This window comes from Triturus cristatus, chromosome 6 (assembly GCF_964204655.1).
Source record: "Triturus cristatus chromosome 6, aTriCri1.1, whole genome shotgun sequence".
NCBI classification, from domain to species: domain Eukaryota; kingdom Metazoa; phylum Chordata; class Amphibia; order Caudata; family Salamandridae; genus Triturus; species Triturus cristatus.
In genome coordinates, this window is record NC_140589.1 from 148,211,350 (window position 1) to 148,230,514 (window position 19,165).

The 19,165-nt window shown below is 46.6% G+C and overlaps 1 protein-coding gene across 3 annotated transcripts in view; it reads left to right on the forward strand.

Moving 5' to 3' along the window:
* Positions 1–19,165, forward strand: part of TOGARAM2 (TOG array regulator of axonemal microtubules 2) — a 382,090-nt gene that overhangs the window by 119,779 nt on the left and 243,146 nt on the right. For 2 of the 3 annotated variants that reach the window (XM_085610378.1, XM_085610377.1), the window contains exon 2: positions 11,518–11,636. In XM_085610378.1, coding sequence (XP_085466504.1) covers positions 11,609–11,636 — 28 coding nt within the window. In that variant the 5' untranslated portion in view covers positions 11,518–11,608. Of the gene's footprint in view, positions 1–11,451; positions 11,637–19,165 lie in introns of those variants that run through there. The other variant, XM_085610379.1, reaches the window with a different exon arrangement.

Here is a 19,165-nt window from a genome sequence, read left to right on the forward strand (position 1 = left end):
AGTACTTTGGAGAAGAGCCAAATTTAATTTTGTGCATGTAACACATGGCTTTAAACTTCACTCAACTTTCAATCCTGAGCCAGTGAAGTTTATGCAAAGCACTGGAAGTAGAGGAATTTTTGGGGAGGTGGCACAGCAACCTGGCGGTGTAATTTTGCACTACTTGCAATTTCCGTTCAACATCCTTATTGGAACCCAAATAAAGGATGTTTCCATAGTCCAGTCTCGAGGTCACCAACGCCTGTACTACGGCTTTCTGGGTGGAAGCAGGGAGCATCCAAATGATTTTCTTCAACCACTTCAAGATGGCAAAACAAGTGGTAGCCACCTTTACGGCCTTCGGCTTCACAGATGGATTAACATCAATCAGAACTCCCAAGTTGCAGCCACTAGAAGGCTGAGGGCGAGTGCCCATCTCACATGGCCAATGCCGAGGGCCCCAGAGGTCCTTATTCTTCCCCAAAATGAGGACTTCGGTCTTATCGCCGTTAAGCTTAAGGAGATTAGCTTGCATCCATGATGCGATGCTACTTAAGCCAATCTGGAGTACCGAAGGGCCACACAGCTGTCCCGAAGAGAGGGAAAAAATGATCTGGGTGTCATCGGCGTTTGGAAACAGACTCAGTCCTGAATTCTCTGCTATTATTGCCAAGGGTTTAATGTATAAATTAAATAGAATAGGACTCAAAATAGAGCCCTGTGGCACCCTGTAAGAGGAGGGGTAAGTTTTAGAGGTAGCTCTAGAAGAAAAAACTTGAAAAGTCCGCTTGGCAAGAAAGGACATGAGCCAGTCAAGTGCTGTGCCAGTGATGCCAAAGGACTGCAAGGATTTTAGTAAAATAGTGTGGGACACCGTATCAAATGCAGTGCTTAAATCGAGCAATATAAGAGCTACGGTGTCCCCAACATCCAAGCGCTGTCGTAGCGCCTCTGAGACTGCAAGCAAGGTGGTCTCCGTGGAGAAACCTGCCCGAAAACCGGACTGAGAAGGATGTAAAAGATTAACAGAGTCCACAAAGTGAGTAAGCTGCTGATGAATATGTTTTCCAAGACTTTGGAATAGATAGGGAGCAAGGAAATAGGCCTGAAGTTGGACAGCTGAGAAGGATCCGCGTGTGCCTTCTTCAGAAGAGGAAGAACCATCACGTGCTTCCAATCCGAAGGAACAACGGCTGCACGAAAAAAAGCATTTAGTAGCTGCATAATAAGCAACAGGGAAGAAGAGTCCAGCTGCTGCAACAAAAAAGCCGGGATAAGATCACGAGGGAACCAGATTTGATAATATTTAAGATTTTTTTAAAGGAATTAAGATCAAGTAACAACCAGGTTTCTAGACTCCTAGGGTTATTTATCCTGTGAGCGGACTCAAACAGTGGCGGTACTGTACCAGATACTTCTTTCTGAGTGGTTTGTAATGCAGAGTAAATTAGTTCAACTTTGTCTACAAAATAACTTGCGAGATTATCGCACTGTTGTTCGTTAAGAATAGGAGGCAGTGACTGTGTATCTGAGCCAGAAAGTTTTCTTACCATGCTAAACAGAGTGCGTGAGCAATTCTGAGCATTGGAGATAGTGGACGATACATATTCCTTTCTAGCTAGTTTGCAAAGAGCTTGATATTGCTTTAATGCTAGCTTATAATTAAATTTAGAGTCCTGAGAGTAATTCCTTCTCCAACTCCTTTCCAAAGCTTTGCATTTAGTTTTTTCACTTTTTAATTGCTCTGTAAACCAGGGGGCAGGTAAACGGTGATTATATTTAGTTTTAGTAGTTATGGGACGACAGCAATCGACCGTATCTAAAAGCCAATCATGTATTATACTAGAAGAGTCGGTTGATATATGTGCAATAGTAGGGGCATTCTCTTTAAGAGTCCTGTTAAAAGATTCCAAATCCAATTTACTCCAATTCCGAGTTCTGTGAGGGCTACTCACCGTAGCTGCCGTTGGAGTCAAAGAAAAAGCACACTGAAATTTAGTGGCAAAATGGTCAGACCAACATAGAGGGAGAGAGGGATCACAATGAAGACAAGTTAAATTAGAAAAGATAGGATCCAACAGATGCCCTGCTACATGAGTAGGACCTTTATTACCAAGTAAAAGGTTTAAAGCAGCAAGGTCCGCTATTAGTGTACTACTAGTTGTACAATCCAGATTTTCGAGATGTAAGCTAACATTACCCAATATGGTGAAATTAGATGCTTTAAGAAGATAAGGTGCAATTAATTCTGGTAGTAATAGAGCCCAGGAATTCGAGGGTCCAGGGGGACGATAAACAAGAATACCCGAAAAGGTAATGTGAGGTGTCAATGTAATTTTAAATACCGCCGCTTCAGAGTTTAAAATAGCTTAGTCTTCCAATTTGCATTGGTAGGACTTATCATAAATTATAGCGATTCCTCCACCCTTTCCGTTGGCCCTATCCCTTCTGGCTATAGCATAGTCAGATGGGAGAGCCAGCACGACATCGGGGCCTGAACTAGCATGTAACCAGGTTTCGGTGAGAAAAATCACATGAGGATGTTCACTATCTAAAAGATCATAAACATCCAGCTTATGCTTGGGCAGTGAACAACAATTCAAATTCCAAAATGTAAAAACTTTACTGGCAGTATTTTTTCCTGACAGTGAAGCCGTCTTTTTTGATGACTGGGAGGGGGGGGGGGGGCTAATCAAAGTTTTGTAGCTTGTGCCTTTGGGGAATGTCGTACAAAACGAGAAATTGCAACAGGAACAGCAAAAGACGTTGTTGAGATCAGAGCTAATACTACAATTCACACCTGTACCAGAACGACATTGTATTAATTGTTCAAATGAGTACCTTAAGGCAGCAGGTGTACTAAAATGAAATTGACCAGGGTTCATGGCCCCAGGTGCCGGAAGGGCGCGGACGGGCTTGCCTTTGGCGCGCCTTTGTCGCACTGCCGGCGCGCCGGCTGCGCGCGTTTGCTGCGCGCGTCTGCTGCGCGACCACTTACTGCTCATTAAATAAGAAATGAGGCAGTGCAGCATGCAAAAACTAGTGCGCTGACCAGGGGAAGAGCGTGGCACCTTCGAAATGGCTGCCAGTTAAACAAGCATTTACAATGCAATAGGTCTCGCAACTGCGAGATTTGGAGCTATTGGTATTGTAAATGACAATGCCTTTAATTTATTCACAAGCATCAGGCATCAGACATCCACAAGCATCAGACATCAGGCATAAGACATCCACAAGCACCAGACATCAGTCATGAGACATCAGGCATCAGACATCCACAAGCATCAGACATCAGTCATCAGGAATCAGACATCCACAAGCATCAGGCATCAGTCATCAGGCATCAGACATCCACAAGCATCAAACATCAGGCATCAGACATCCACAAGCATCGGACATCAGGCATAAGACATCCACAAGCATCAGACATCAGTCATGAGACATCAGGCATCCACAAGCATCAGACATCAGTCATCAGGCATCAGACATCCACAAGCATCAAACATCAGGCATCAGACATCCACAAGCATCAGACATCAGGAATCAGACATCAGGTATCACACATCAGACATCACACATCAGACATCAGGCATAAGACATCAGGCATCAGACATCAGGCATCAGACATCCACAAGTATCAGACATCTACAAGCATCAGACATTAGACATCAGGCATCAGACATCAGGCATCAGACATCCACAAGCATCAGACATCCACAAGCATCAGGCATCATGCATCAGGCATCATGCATGAGACATCCACAAGCATCAGACTTCAGACATCAGGCATCAGGCGTCAGGCATCAGGCGTCAGGCATCATGCGTCAGGCATCATGCGTCAGACATCATGCGTCAGACATCATGCGTCAGACATCAGGTGTCAGACATCAGGTGTCAGACATCAGGTGTCAGACATCATGCTTCAGACATCCACAGGCATCAGACATCAGGCATCAGACAGCCACAAGCATCAGACATCCACAAGCATCAGACATCCACAAGCATCAGACATCCACAAGCATCAGACATCAGGAATCAAACATCCACAAGCATCAGACATCCACAAGCATCAGACATCCACAAGCATCAGACATCATGCATCAGTTATAAAGGTCTGAAAGATACTTCATATCGACACACTTATGCTTACTGAAGATTCACTGTGTGTTGTGTGAGACCTGGTAGAAAATGTACTGAAGAATACACCTGTAACTGGGTCAAGGCTAATATTCAATCTGTTGTGTACTGTCAGTAAGTAAAGGCAGAGTGGAACATTTAAGTCACATTTTTGGCAGTCTGCCACAACTGGCCAGGAACAATTCAAAGAGAGAGGAGGTGAAGCCGACGGGAACTCAACGCCCAGGTTCCGCAGCAGACCTAAACTTTTTAAATCCATGCCGGGAGATAGCGAGCTGCCCGCCCAGGGTCGAAGTTTGTTAAGAGGTGGAGCCAGGGGTACGCTTTGTGAGTTCTTTCGAGCCTTCAATAAGTGATGCAATTGATTAATTCAATGGTTTTCACTGCTTGACCTCAGAAGGATAAAAGTCAGAGTCATCAGAGCTGGTAACAGAGATTTGAGGAGTCACATTGGTATAACGTAGGAGTGGGAAGTAAGCACGCACCACCTCTCTTGGTGCACGCCTTCCCCAAGCGCTTTTAAAATGTTTGAGCTCGGCTGGCATGCGGTAGAGAGATTTCTTGCCAGCCTATCACGTCCGACAAGCCGTCAGGGCTGGGGCAAGCAGCCATGAGTCAGGCTTTCCTGCATGGCAGGAGTGTATCTGGGCCTTCATGCTGTGGAGAGTGGTTAATGGTGACACCAGACACTGGGCTTGAATGCACGTAGCTGAGAGAATGAGGGGGTTGCGATACAGGGGTGGGGTGTTCCACACAACTCAAGAACGCCCCTGATGCCCACAAGTTTATATGACGTGTCAGGGAAAATCTGACTCTAGGCTCAACCAAAAACACTGTATGCATACTCCCTACTTGGAACAACACTACTGCATTACATTGTAAAAGGTAAAAGTTTAGCTTAAACTAGTGAGTGCCAATACATAGCGCACAGTAACGTCACACAGACTTATAATAATCACATACTACTATAACAGTACGCATAACCTCACCATCCCTAATGTGTTGTGTTACAACACGCTACTCGACTACAATATTACATCAAGAAATGTATGTCGATAGGACGCACACGCTCCCTCACTGACAGTCACACGAAGAGAACTTAATATAAGCATGGTAATTGAAATAGTATAGATGCACACCCCTCAGTAATCTACCGGCATTGGGCAGCTCCAACAGTGTTCAACGTATAAAAGTAAACTAGTCGTAGAGCCCGGGCAGCAGTCGTTCCTCACGTTAAGGGCACAGCACCATGCCCCCTTTAGCAGCTACACCGCTGACTTGAATGTTTAAAGGTGCGCATATTGTCGCGTACGGGTCAGCCATGGAAAAGGCATTGCAAACAAACTAAACGCAGATGTCTGTAGGCCATCCCATCTGCTATTAGCTGCAACCGCCTCAAAGCAAACCCCCCAAAAAGGGCTAGGCTCAAAGTCGGCTCAGCAGTTCCGATAAACAAAAGAGCATAAAAAACAAGTACAATAGAAAACGTAAATCAATACCCTTAGCGTGCGTGGTGCTGGTGAACTTTGAAGCTGTTATTCATGGCTAGGGTCTTAAGGGGCTCGATGTGGAGGCTGAACAATGCGGCGCCACCACAGAACAAGAAACACTAATCAGAGCAGGGACTCTGCTCTGTACGTTCACGGCAAGACACTGAGCATTAGGAGAAAGGAAGCCCTTGTATGTTTCTTACCAGGGGTGTACTTGAGCACCATGGACTGTGTGCGGGGGGAGGCGCCCAAGTCGGCCGTTGGTAGCTAGATGCTGCTGGGCAAGGCCGGGAGGGACGCCAGCCCTGCTCCCGATGTGTGCTCAGCAGCAGTGCCCTCAGAGTGAGGGTATGGAGGGCAAAGGATACCTCTGTTGGTGAAGGGAGACATAGGAGCAGCGATAGCACCGGAGCAGCCCTGGCGCCAAGCCTCCATCTCGTCCCCATAATAACAGCAAACTCAAATCAGACGTGCACATTCCCAGCGTCTCGTGAGTGATGTGCACGTGCTGAATGTAAAAAAAACAGCGATCTGGGAGGGGTGGTGGGGCGGCAAACACGCACAGGGAGACAAGCGCAATATAAATTACATAAACAGCGACCTGCGAGTGGTGTGCCCGCGCTGGCACAGTCATACTTTATCTCTCTGTCTATCCGCCTGCCTGCCTGTCGGTCCCGTGTGCCTGTCGTCTGGGCGGCCGCCTCTGGAAGAGTCGGCTGTAGCTCGGTGGATGCGCCTTTCTCTTTCTTGGTTGGTTGGTCTATTTCCATACATAAGTATCTTTCTATGCAGCTAGTTTGTCCATAAAATAGATGTCTGTATGTTTATAAGGCTGCATGAACACATTGTATAGGTATATGTCATATACATAGTTGTTTCCGTTTAGCGCCTCCCTGGCTTGGGGCCGTTTTGTGCGGTGTGCTGCTCTGTGAGGCGCTGTCTGTGTCGACGGGAGTGTGGGGAGAGGCCACGTGGGTACGAACGTGCGTGAGGCACAATGGCTGTGTGCGTATAATAAACGTGTGTATTTGTAACAGAGCGGGTCTGTCGTCTTTGCATGTTTCTTTCTTTTCACACGCTGTGTGTGTCAGTGGGCAGCGCACATTACATGTTTTTCAACAGCAAGTACATGGACCAGAAGCGGAGGGGCTCTGGTGAAAGTTGGGGTCAGAGGTTTGCGGATTAAGGAGGGGGGGCGGGAGATGGGGGTGGGGGCACCCCATCCACTGCTGAGCAGAGCCCAATCACAGCGAGATACAGGTAGTGCGCTGCACTTTGAGAATCTGGTGGTGTGAAAGGGGGAGGGGGTTCTGTCTGTACGTTATTCACCTGTGTACAGAAAGAGAAAACTCTGGCTTAAACAGAACCAATGCATCACCGCTGCTATGTGTCACAAAGACTTGCATCTCCTCTGCAGTCCTCAGAACTCACTGATGCTGGGAACAAAGAGATTGGAATCTTTACTGCCGTGGGGCCCCCGAAAGTGAAAGCAAACGAGTGCTTTCAGGCCTCCAAATGGTGCGCGCGCCCGGCCGACGCACATGCACTGTATTTGGAGGCCTGAAAAGCCACTGTTTGCACTTCCAAAACTCGCTTACTATAAGTCTCGCCAGAGCAGCGCTAAAGCGCTGTCTCAGACGAGACCTAAAAATCACATAAAAACGCTCAAGGATTCAAAAAGTAATGTGCAAAATAGCAAACTTCAAGTAAACAACAGCATCAGTTTCAGAAGGTAAAACAGTACAACTAATATACAAATTCTTGTTATATCTGGGCCTGCTGTTCTCTTCCACCCCCTCCGGGGTTCTCCTCTGCACGTGAGGGCCCCGGCTGGGGAGCGACACCACCGCCACTACCTGCGGGGGGAAGAGAGACGCTCTATCCTCACGCGCTGCTCGCGCACAAGGCTGCCCGGGTCCGTGCGGCTCTACGGCAGCAGACGGAAGTTCTAGACGGCCCAGTGAGACACCGGCTCGGGGCTCTTTTGGTCTCCGGGTGCGGCTATGCGATCTCTGATGGCGCTGCACAGGGGAACAGGGCAGCTCCTTCCTGACTGGAGCACGGCCTCGCTACCCGGCAGACGTCCTGCTGGGCGGGCTGAGTCACTCGGCAACGGCACTTTCTTTTTTAATTCCAGCATCTAAACCCTCTTCTCATTCTTAATCTGTTTTGCAATCCATCAAGAATGTACCTGTGACACAGCCTTTTTCACCCTCATCATCTGAAAGAGACTCACTCCTGTAACTGAGTGTTGAAGGTCATCTTTTAAACGCTGCTTTACCTGCACTTCTCGTTTTTTAAGATCTTCCCAATTAAGCTTATTTTCTTATGAAGGTTTGTATGGGTTGTATTTTTTATGCAGTGTTTTTCTACAATGTCATGCTTTTATGGCTCGGTTATTGTCGTGCAATGGTTTTAAGTAACTATGCTAATAATCTTGCCTTGATCTGAGTGTGGTGTTACATGGCACATCCACACAAAATGATTTACATGTTCGTACCCATCAATCAATACCTGACACCCTGGCTAACTACAACTCTACTGAACCTCTCCACTGGACCACTGCTTTGTGGGCGGCAAACCAGTGTTGCTGCATGCCTTAATCCTCCAGAAATGTTTTCATCTCCCCCGATGAATGGTTTCATGCTCAACCTCACATGTTGCCAGTACTTCCCTGGGTTCCATTTCTGGCGGCTCCATTGTCTGAGCTGAGTCTGAGGTCTTACACACTGACATGCCCTAGTCAACCTACCAACCAGGACATCCTTGCTCGGCCACCCGCTGAATCTTCATATTAATCTGCACTACACTTACCGATTGGACGTTGGCGAGCCAATGCATTATATATAGGATGATGAGGCATCCCAAATTTGATGCGACAGTTCGGCTTTTTTTCTCCATCCATCCCAGAAAATGTCAGTAAGTTTAGCACATGTCCCGGTTTTCAGAGAGAGTTGACTGAACACAGAGAGAGGCACGTTTTCATGTGTTCCATTACAGGGTTAGATAGAAGCCCTTATGAAAAAGTGATTTAATCACCAAAGGTGATACTGTGGACCACCAGGATAAATAATGTGGGGGGTGCTGGCCAGGCTCTGGGGCTCCTGACATAAGTTTTTGGTGGGGCCCAGGGTCCAAGAGCCCTTATAACCTGGCACCTATAAAATGTAGACCGCCCACTGGCCACATCCGCATGGGCGACAGACTAACAGCACAGTTGCAACACGGTGCCCATTTTCTGACAGGCTGCGGAGTGCAGGGACGCAGCTGAGCGTGGAGGCTCCTCGTATGTCAGCATGTCTATTTATTTATAATTCCCACACATACATGGTTAATTTGTAACACAATAGATGTGGAGGCCCAAAGGTTTGTTCAAAAGCCTGTGACTGGCGCTACGATTATCGGGGAGCTGAATACGAAGGCTGCATAGTCTTGATTCCACCTCATGCCTCTGTAAACCACCACCAGACACTCCTTGCCCCTTTATCTCACTGTTGCAGGTTGTTTCATCCCAGTTTTCTCTTTTGTCAGTGTTTTTCCATCTTTCTCGTTCCTATTTTTTGCATTTTTCTCTCTCTCTCTCTCTCTCTCTCTCTCTCTCTCTCTGAATGAAAGTCTGATGAGGAAAAATTAGTGCTGGTCCCTAAAAATGAGTGCTGGTGGGCCCTACCTGCAACCACCTGCTCAAATTAAGCACTGCCTCTCCTTAGTGGTCACAGCTCGCACCACATTTCCCTGGATCCAAGTGAAGCAGAAAACAAGCTCGATGGAAGGATCTTGCTGGTTTATGACATATCTATGAGAAGGCACATAGTGTATTGGTATCGGAGCAACGTTTTACCAGACAAGGCTCTATAATCTATGACAACCTAGATGTATTGGCTAAATCTAGAGTTAATCGGTGCCTCTTAATAATTCTCCTCTGTGTAAACACCAATATATTAGTCCTGAGGTCCCATCGTTGGACCAGTGCTGCGGCACTTGGGTATACTACTCAGTTTGTAAATTAAAAAAATAAGTGCAGAGCCCCAAAGATTTCCTTAGTTGCCTGCTGCCAGCACTGACAAATCCTCAGATTTTTAAATATCATTCCTCCCTAGTCTTGATTCCGCCCCTCCCACATTTTCTCACCACTCTACACTTCCTGCCTCTATATTTCACTCTTGCATCTTCTTTTTCATCCCTCCTCCTTCTCCTAGTGACAGTTTTCTCATCTTTTTCTTCCTCTTTCTTCCTACCTTTTCTTTCTTTATCTCACTTGCTCTGGGTCAAAGTTCGATGATGAAATAAGTTCCGGTTCAAAGGATGAGTGCCCGTGCCCCCCGCCTGCAACCACTGGCACAAACGAAGCACAGGCGCACAGAATAGGAACAATTCTCTATTGTTTTTGTGATTCCTGCTCTTAAACTTGTGCACATTGTTCACATCCACCTAAAAATAGTTCCTTCCTCTTCATTGATAAACCTGGTTCCACCACATCTGCCTTTCCATTTTTGTTATTTATTTTTTTACTCTAATTTTAAAAAGTGACTATTTATTGTGCCTGCACTTTGAGTGCCCAGTTAGATAGTCATTTATTTTCAGTTTCCTTATTAAAGTTATAAATTGTTTAGGTGAGATCGTGATTTGAATTCTTGGTTTGCTGGAAATGTATTCTTGTCGCCTTCACAAATAACAGCAAAATGCACGTCACAACTAAAAGTCTTTAATACAAAACAGTAATTAATACAACTGTTGCATCAGTGACTGTTTATTTTTTAATGTAACATTTTTAATGCAAGCATATAGTGGCCACGTTTAGGTGCCCATGTTTTTCTTTTGTGTGCCATATTCTTGCAATAAAAAAAGAAGAAGCTAACCATTACACCAGACTGCCAACGCCACACCTATTGGCTTTGCAAATGCTTGTTCTTACCAGGCGCGGATAGGTGTCTCAAGCAAAAATGTCAAACTAAACAAGTGTACTTCCTAAAACAAAGTGTTAAGACACCTAACCTAATCCCATCTCCTACAAATACTTCCTGATTCATCAGTTCCTCTTCCGGGCCAGAAAGAGAGGGGCAGGATTACAGTTTGTCTTTCAGAGGGGTCTTTCCAGTGTGGTTTGCCCATGTAAGTCCCCCTGCTGGCAGCTGGGCTGAACTGCTTTCTGACTTCTGAGTGCTGAGAGGCCTGCAGGCCGTTCTACCTAGGGGTTTATCTTGTACACTTTAATTGTTCATGCAGTTTAGTATGTGGCAGACACCGGTTCTCACTGCTCCCTTGCCTGCCAGCGCGGCTCAAGTTTATTTACCACATGCATTAATTGCATGTTCTCTCTTTCTTCAGCAGCCCTGGAGTATGTGGGTGTTTGTGTGTGTGAGGTGCTTGTGATCCACACTGGGCCACTCCACATCCTACTGAGAGCAAACTGTGAGAGCTTTTGGCCTGTCAGGACTTGTTGCTTCACCACCGCTGTGGTGGCGGTGTAAGCGATACAAGTGACCCCGCGCCTCCTGCGTGACTTTCTGGCCCCAGGGGCACCGGGTATGTGTTGTCCTTCCAGTCGTTCCTGTCAACATGTCTTTTGTTGCTGTAGAAATAGCTACTTTGGCTGACACCTTGACAATGCACAGTGTTTACCATCCTGCGCATGCACTGCTATAGAGCGCGCGGTTTGCTGCTAGGCAGGGGGAGGTGGCGATCTTTTGATGCAAGGTGAGTTAATGTGCACTAAGCTCCTAAGCAAACAGGTGGCCTGTTCAAGTGCCAACTATTGGTTTTGGGTATCAGTGCCAGTAAATTCCTTCAACTCTGGTTGAACTTTGCAGCCTTTTCCAGTATTCTAATGAGGAGGCAGGTGGAGGCTGGCGCGATGCAACAGTGTTCACCAAGGGACAGATGTGAGATTCTGTGTGTTAATTCTTCTCAGATCCCCGGGGATTATGGAGAGAAGGTATTGATAGCAACAGAAGCAGGTCAACAGAGAGCTAGTCGTGAAGGGACGACCTTCCACCGCGGACATGGCCCGGCACGATGATATCGCTGCAGGTAAGGGTGCCCAAGAAAACTTTGAATTCAGTAGAATTTCAGATGCCATTATGTATTGCAATCACTAAAGGTAAATGCATTATACGAATTTGTGCATGGTGAGCATTCCAACCAGAAGCCATCAGTACTTCTGGGTCCATCCTTCTGTCTTCTGTCTTTGATGGTGAGGGGCAGTCTTGAAGTGCTAGAGCTGGTTTTGACTCGCCTCCGTTTTCTAGAATGTCCAACATATAAATGTATTAGATGGAAACATTTCCCATGTATATTGGTTGTTGATATTTTGAAAGACTGACTATATTTTATTTTTTGAGATGTTCAGCGAGTCCTGCTGTAAAAGTCAGACTGAGCTGTTTGCATCCATAGACCCACTGGTAATGCTTGAGTCGATATTGAAAATGTATGTTTGTAAAAGACCTTTTCATGCATACTTACTCTCTTATCTTTAGATCACATTGTCAATACATTTTTTCAATGAAAAACATACGATTTGGCCACGTGGCAACCGTGGAATCTGGCAGCCTGGGTTCTAGTTCCCATTTTGACAAAAAAAATTGATTTTGACAACCCACTTTATGTCCCTGGAGCTCAAATTCTAAATATGTGCAATGTAAATACGTTTAAAAAATTGTGTTCGGTGTTCTGTTTAGTAATCTCCGATGGCATGTGTCAAATCCCTCCACATCACATCTGTAACCTGGTCTCAATCGGACCCTATGCACCTTATTGCGTCAACACGCGGCTGCTCGTAGGTGTCACATCTAAGACATATAAAAACTGAATTGAGGAACATCAATTCAAGCTTCAGAGCTGCAGCCTAATTTACATAATCTATCCATCTTATAACGCAGTCCATTTCCCCAGTCCTTTCCACAGTTGTGACTGTGAGCAAAATGGTTGAGTTTTTGTGCCGTTGAAAGAGGCTGGTAGTAAGGTTTCTACTTGGGAGGGGCGAGGAGTGGGCTACAATCTTTCCAGAATCACATACTTAGAAAGTAGAGAGCTATGGTGTACACTAGACAAATCTAAAATATGTGAAATATTTCAATGCGGTATGTAGCGGGGGCGTGTGCAGGGGAATCAAAGGGGTGCTGGCTAATCAGAGATTCTTTTGAATTCAGCCAGACTCAGGCTTCCTTTGCCAGTCACCATACATTCTTGAACCTTATGTTATGGCCCTTGTTATGCTTTACACTTGTGTACATTCTCACAGTTGGCTTGTGGATTCTCTGAATGACTGAGGCTGGTATGGAGCCTAGCACGCTCCCCACTCACACCCCATAAGATAACTATGTGGTAGCGCCGCCTTCAACTGTAAAGACTGGGCGCACACTCATCTGCAATATAAGTTGTATTTGTGGTATTTCTAAAGCGCATTAGACCAAACGGTATCAAAGCGCTACATATGCAACGCGATAATGAATCCACCAGTTGTTGCATGGCATTCTCTGCAAGCCCGAGAGCTGTGTGATAACATTTGTTTCCTGTGAGTTGTATTTCGTTGTAAAGCACACACCTGCATCGAGTGTGTAGAAAGTCCTTCAGCGCTTACATTAAATCAACTAACATACACTGCGATGAAGGTTCAGTTGGCAAGCAGAGTGAAGCAACTTTATATTGAGTATCCTGAGATGAACAAGCAGCAGCTGCAAGAACTGCTGCAGTCACATTCTATCTAATAGGGTGTTGAGGTATAATTGTATCAGGTGATTTAGTCAGCTTGGACGTCTGTTACTTATCATTTCAAGATAGGCACCACTCTGCGTTACAGAACGTGTTATGGTGTAATGTAACTGCCATTTCCAAAGTTTAGACATTAAATGTTGTAGTACTGTTCAGATGGCTGCCATGTTGTGTTTTACCATGTGACGTGACACAACACAACAGCCATCTTGAAAGTATAGAAAATAATGTTTTCATACTTTCAAAATGGCCACCATGTTGCCAAATGCAACATGATGTGACAGGCTGTGATGGCCATGTTAAAAGTATAGAAAATAATGTTTTCGTACTTTCAAGATGGCCACCGTGTTTGCGTACTGCAAGGTGGCAGAGATCTTGAAAGGGTGAAAAAAAATATTCTACACTATCAAGATGGCCACTGCTTTGCTTTGTGCAACACAGCATCACACAACACGGTGGCCATCTTGAAAGTATAGGAATTAGGCTTTCCAGGCAGCCAGCTGCTGTTGGCTTTGCTGATCCTGGTATATTTATAGAAGTACCCGGCATTGGCAAAGCCAATAGTGGTAGCCAACATAGTACAGGAGAGGGGTGGCTGGAGAACAGTGGCAGGCAGTAATTTGAGCAGGTGCGGGGCTGGCAGACCACACATGCACCCTCATACATACACACACCCATCTACATGCAAACTCACACCCATACATTCACAAGCAAGCACACATACACCCACCATTCACAAGCGCATCCACAAACCCACAGCATGCAAACACTAATACACATACATAAACACATGCATGTGCAGATGCGCACACTATTCATTAAAAAAAAAACTTAATTTCAGGTGGTAGGAGGGAGGCCGCCGAGGTTCCTAGAAGATTGAAACTGCTGCCTCCTGAGAGGAGAAGGTAGTCTCTTACTCGTCAAAGTGAGGAATGGGGGTAGTGAAAGTTGCTGACCCCACCCGCTCTGCGACAAGCATGACTGATAGATACTCGGCCCTGAGCACTTCAGAGCATAAAACTGAAGCACCCAGGTCCGAGTCTATCAGTGACTTGCCCGCCTCATCATGAGGGGAAGGACTTCCAAGTGCCCTTCCAGGCTGAGGACGCCACACCCACAGGGCTGTGAAATCCTCAGCCCAGCAGAGTTCAGTTCAAGCAGCAAGGTGCCTGCACATTTAGCACATGTACAGTGCCTGCCTGTCTGAACATGAAAAGTGTCTGTCAGGATGACCTTTGCTCAGTCTGTTAGACACTCTTCATGGTTGCAAAAAGGTAGGGGACGGGGCCCCTCTGAACTTAAGGACGAGTTGATGAGGGGTGGAGGGAGTAAGTGAAAACTCAGGCCAGAGGGCAAAGTGCTGCCGGCATTAGGGCATTCCCAATTCCACAATACAGTGTTTGGAGTGCAGCAGATGATTCAAGCCCTTCTCTGCTCTCATTTATGGGGAGACCAGCAAGGTACCCAAGGTCTTCCATGAGCCAGGGGGAGGGGAAAGGGAGGAGAGAGGCATAGGAGGGCAGAGCAAATAGAGAGGGAGAGCTCTGTGCTTGGAGCAGGATGGGAGGAGAGAGAAGGGGTGGAAGAGGATCAGGGAGCAAGGAAAATAGTGCAAAAGGTCCCACGGGAGGAGCAGGGCGTGCACCCCAGTGGAGTGCTAAAAGAGAAATGAAACACAATAATGAGTTCAATCACTTTAGGAGTGGCAGGATACAACTCAGCCAACCAAAAGCAAGGGCACGCAAGAAATGCTCCAGGGGCAGAACAAGCACAAGGCTAGGAAGCACAGCCATCCAGAATGACCAGGCAACTGCAACAGACAAGAAAGCCATCCAATCATAAGGAAGGGGCGGGTTCAAAGGCCACTCTGTGTACGCAGTGTTGCCTGCCACAGACAGCCGAATCTATCCGGAGCGAGACCACACAAACCAGGATCAATATCTGGAACATAAAAAACGACCAGGAAGTCTCAGCTTCAGCACAATGTCATAAACTTGGATGAGGATTGGTCTCTTCCAATATAATTAGTTTATTTACCTTGTGCTTGTCTCATTGATCAGAATGGGGGATATAGTTAAGAGATGATTTGACGCTTTGGAGCAGATTTATCAAGATGTTACACCGCCGCGAAGTCTCACAAACTGACATAAAGCAAAGCAGCATCTTGATAGGATATTTACTTTCCAGCTCACAACTTTTCTGCACTGGGAACGTGCCCTTCTTGTTTTTTAGAGGAAATTGTCTTTTGCTCTGCTTTACGCTATTTTGCAAGGCAGAATTCCATGAGTGGCATTGGCATTCCTGCGCAACCACCCATGGTTTTTTAACTCCTAGCCCAGTCTACTAAAATTGTTGGGCTGGGCTTTGTGTGAAAAAATAACTCCTGCTTGAGGCAGGCGCTAAGTAGGAGAAATGTTATTTCTCCTAACATTTCTCACACTGCAAGTGCACAGCATTGCACAGCACCCACACAGCACCCATCCAATGTGTGAGATGTCTTCAAGTTTGCCTTGGCATAGCATTTTCTATTGGAAGTCTCTGTGCACCAGTGGAGGGAAGGAGAGCAGCAGTAGACCATATTTTGGAAATAAGGCCCAGCACATCACAACACAGCAACTTTCATGGCTTTGTTACATTGCATCGTGTGATAATCAAGACAAGGACCCTCTTGTATTATGTATTTGCTGCTGAAAATGTAAGAAGGACAATGGCACTCTGTAGTGGTTTGCTTTACAGCTTGTGAACTAATTCATGTTTTTTTTATTTGAAAGATAGTTTATTAACACTTTTGGATGGCAAAATCATTTCAAGCATTTAATATATGTTTCTTCACTGATAAGCCTTTTTTAAATAAAAGCTTTAGCTTTGCTTGCATCATTCTGGATTTTAAAGCTGTGTTTTAACATTCTATCGTGAACAAGTGGTAAAGGGCATGTCCATTATCTTCATTCCTGGAACGCCACTCCCAAATTCATGGATGGTAGAAGACATGCCGTTCTCATTGCATGTGTGGGAGGTCTCCTACTCTCTGTACTCTCACCCTGAATGTCCAGGGCAGAGGGCAGCGTCCACCTATCTGGCCCTTCCTTCCTCTAAAGTATTTTTCCTACCTTCTAGTGATAATACCTTGAATTGATCCAGATTTCAAATCCCCATTTATTTGTAACCTTTGTAGACAAGAAGGTCACAGATTTGAGTGTACTCTTGAGTAATAATTTAGAGTTGGAAACCCTGGGTTCTAAGCCCAGTTTCACTACTTGACCAAAAAGTATCTTGCAATGAATGTGCACATCACTTTTAAGCAGTATGCCTCGAAATGTCAATATGTGTGTCGTGTAAAACCCAAATGTGCAGCGTGTTCTTTCGCACTGTCACTATGGTACATGGGGTCATAGCATCTTAAATGGATGGGTCATCCTTTGGCGGTGTAGGGATGCCGCATTTTTTGTTTCTACTGAGTTGTCTCAATGTACTCTACTGCAGTGGCATAGCTGGGCGCAAAATTCTTAGGGGCGCAAAATTTATTTTAAAAAGTGCTAACCGTTCATCGGTTAGGGGACTCAATACTTGCCTTTCCCCAGGCGCTGGCGACCCATGCTACGCCGCTGCTTGCCCTACTGCACCCAACGTATGCACATCAGTGGCAGGTTTTGCATTTGATACTATCCTCCATAAGAGTTGGTAAGTACTTGCAGGCACAACTGCGTCTACTCTCACACTTGCAACCCGACCACTTACTTATGCACGGTTGACATTAGACACACTCTTCTTCCACCACATTGTTAATACGTCATACGCCCCACCGAACGCACCCCATAATGGACAAACTAATAGCACCATTTCAACTAGGCACCCCAGAGGGATCCCAAAAACCATTGTGCTCTATGCTCTCAAAACTCGAACAGCAACCAAGTAACTATCAGCGAGTGCACAAACCCACAAAATCCCTTCTCCCTGGGCGAGCTGATTTCGGCTCCAGCACAACCTTTGTTAATCTGGGACTGATTGCCTGAGTCTGGTGTGCTCTTGGTGTGCAGAGCATAGCAGCAGTAGCGGGGGAGCGGCGGCGAGCGGCGTGTGGAGCCGCCGTCCGCGTCTGGTCCCCTGCCAACAACCAAAGCCAGGCGTGAGGAGAGCCTGAGGAGCACACGGCTGGATTAAGCCCCCCTGGCTCACAAAGGAGACCAAGCCATCAGACTGTGCCATGAGTGCTGTTCTGTGCTGCTGCTGCGAGTGCTGGAGCCATATTTGGCTCCTGCGGAGAGAGCGAGCCCCATGCAATCTGCAGAGGCAGCCCGGCTAGGACCGGGTGCAGCCTGCAGACTGATTGGTGTGCCCCTCTCGTGGCGCGGAGCGCGGTGAATGGCTCAGTGTCCTATATTGTGTTCACCAAAAGGGCAAGAAGGTGAACAAGGTGAACCAAAGGAGGTCAAAAGGAGGCCAAGCAAGGCCAAGGCAGACGGCAGAAGGGGGATGGTTTGTTTTTAAGCCTACAATTCCCAGCCACTGGCCCCCCACCTGGCACACTCCATTTAACCCCCACCACAAAATGGTAAGACTGGTGCCTTGTGGCCCAATTGCGTTATTGATACTGTTATTCTACCCCTAACTTAGTGCCAACTAACTAAGAGGACCAATCACTCACCAGCAGTAACAACGCTCCACCAGATGGCCCGCTCAGCCGGTCAACTTACACTGTGTGGCTCAGTGAAATGGGACCCAAAAGGAAGGACGTTGGCCGCTCAACTACTGCTCCTGATGAAAAGGACAGCCTGCAACTACCTATAAAAAGGACCACCAGGAGCACAACCCTGCCACCGAGCTCTAATAAAATTCCCCAAGCCGCCCAGTTAAGGGGATCAATTATGCACTTTCTTCAAAAAAAGGTAACCCCAGCACCACTCAGGGCACCACTCACAGCCGCCAAATGGACAGATCTCAGGATGAAACTGGCTCCGACACATTCATTTCACAGGCAATCAGCAATACAAGTGTGAGCAGAAAGCCCTCCTATTGCCCACATACTCCCAAAAGAGGATCATTTTCTAGCCTGGCATGTTGGAGAGAGCAGGAAACAGATGGCTCTCTTCTTATCACTGGGTCACATATTGGTGACATTACTAACCCCAGGCGGAGACCCGCAGAGTGTGCGGAGATTTGCCTCCTCCGTGTTCCGCGGAGAAGGCAAATCTCTGTACACTCGCAGAGCAGAGTTGGCCAGCCCCCGCCTCCACCCCCCCTATATTAAAAATTACTTCTACATGACTTTAAATTAAATTAAACCACTTACCTGGCATGCGGCATCCCCGGGCTGCCCTCCTCCTCTTCCTCGCGGTCTGGGTAGAGCATTACTGTGGCAATCGTCAAAGATGGAGGTCCAAATAGACCTCCTGCAATCAATAGCAGTCCGCCTAGAAAATGTAAGAAGATCTGGAAAATAAGCTTGCTCGTAACCTGGACACCAACCATGGCGCATGATCTTGCCCATTGCTCATCGACAAGTGGGCTTCTCTCCCAGAGGTTCTAGGGGACATGGTAGAGATAGTTAGAGGAAGAAGAGACATGCAGACTTCAAACAACAGATAACCGGGCATCCCCAAACATTCATCACTTTGCTTCAAGCAAGAAGGAGGCAGTTCCATCAGCCCGAAGTTAACAGATGGAGACAAATACAATCAGGTATAAAGGCCGGGGATCAATGTTAAAGGGCTCGACGATACTCCCGGCAAACACAGGGTCAATAACAGGGAAAGCGCTGTGTCAATAACAATCACTCAAGAGCTCGGCGCCCCAAGCACAACAGATAGACCAGATGCCCCCCTATCAAGGAGAGCAAAAAAAAGCTGAGG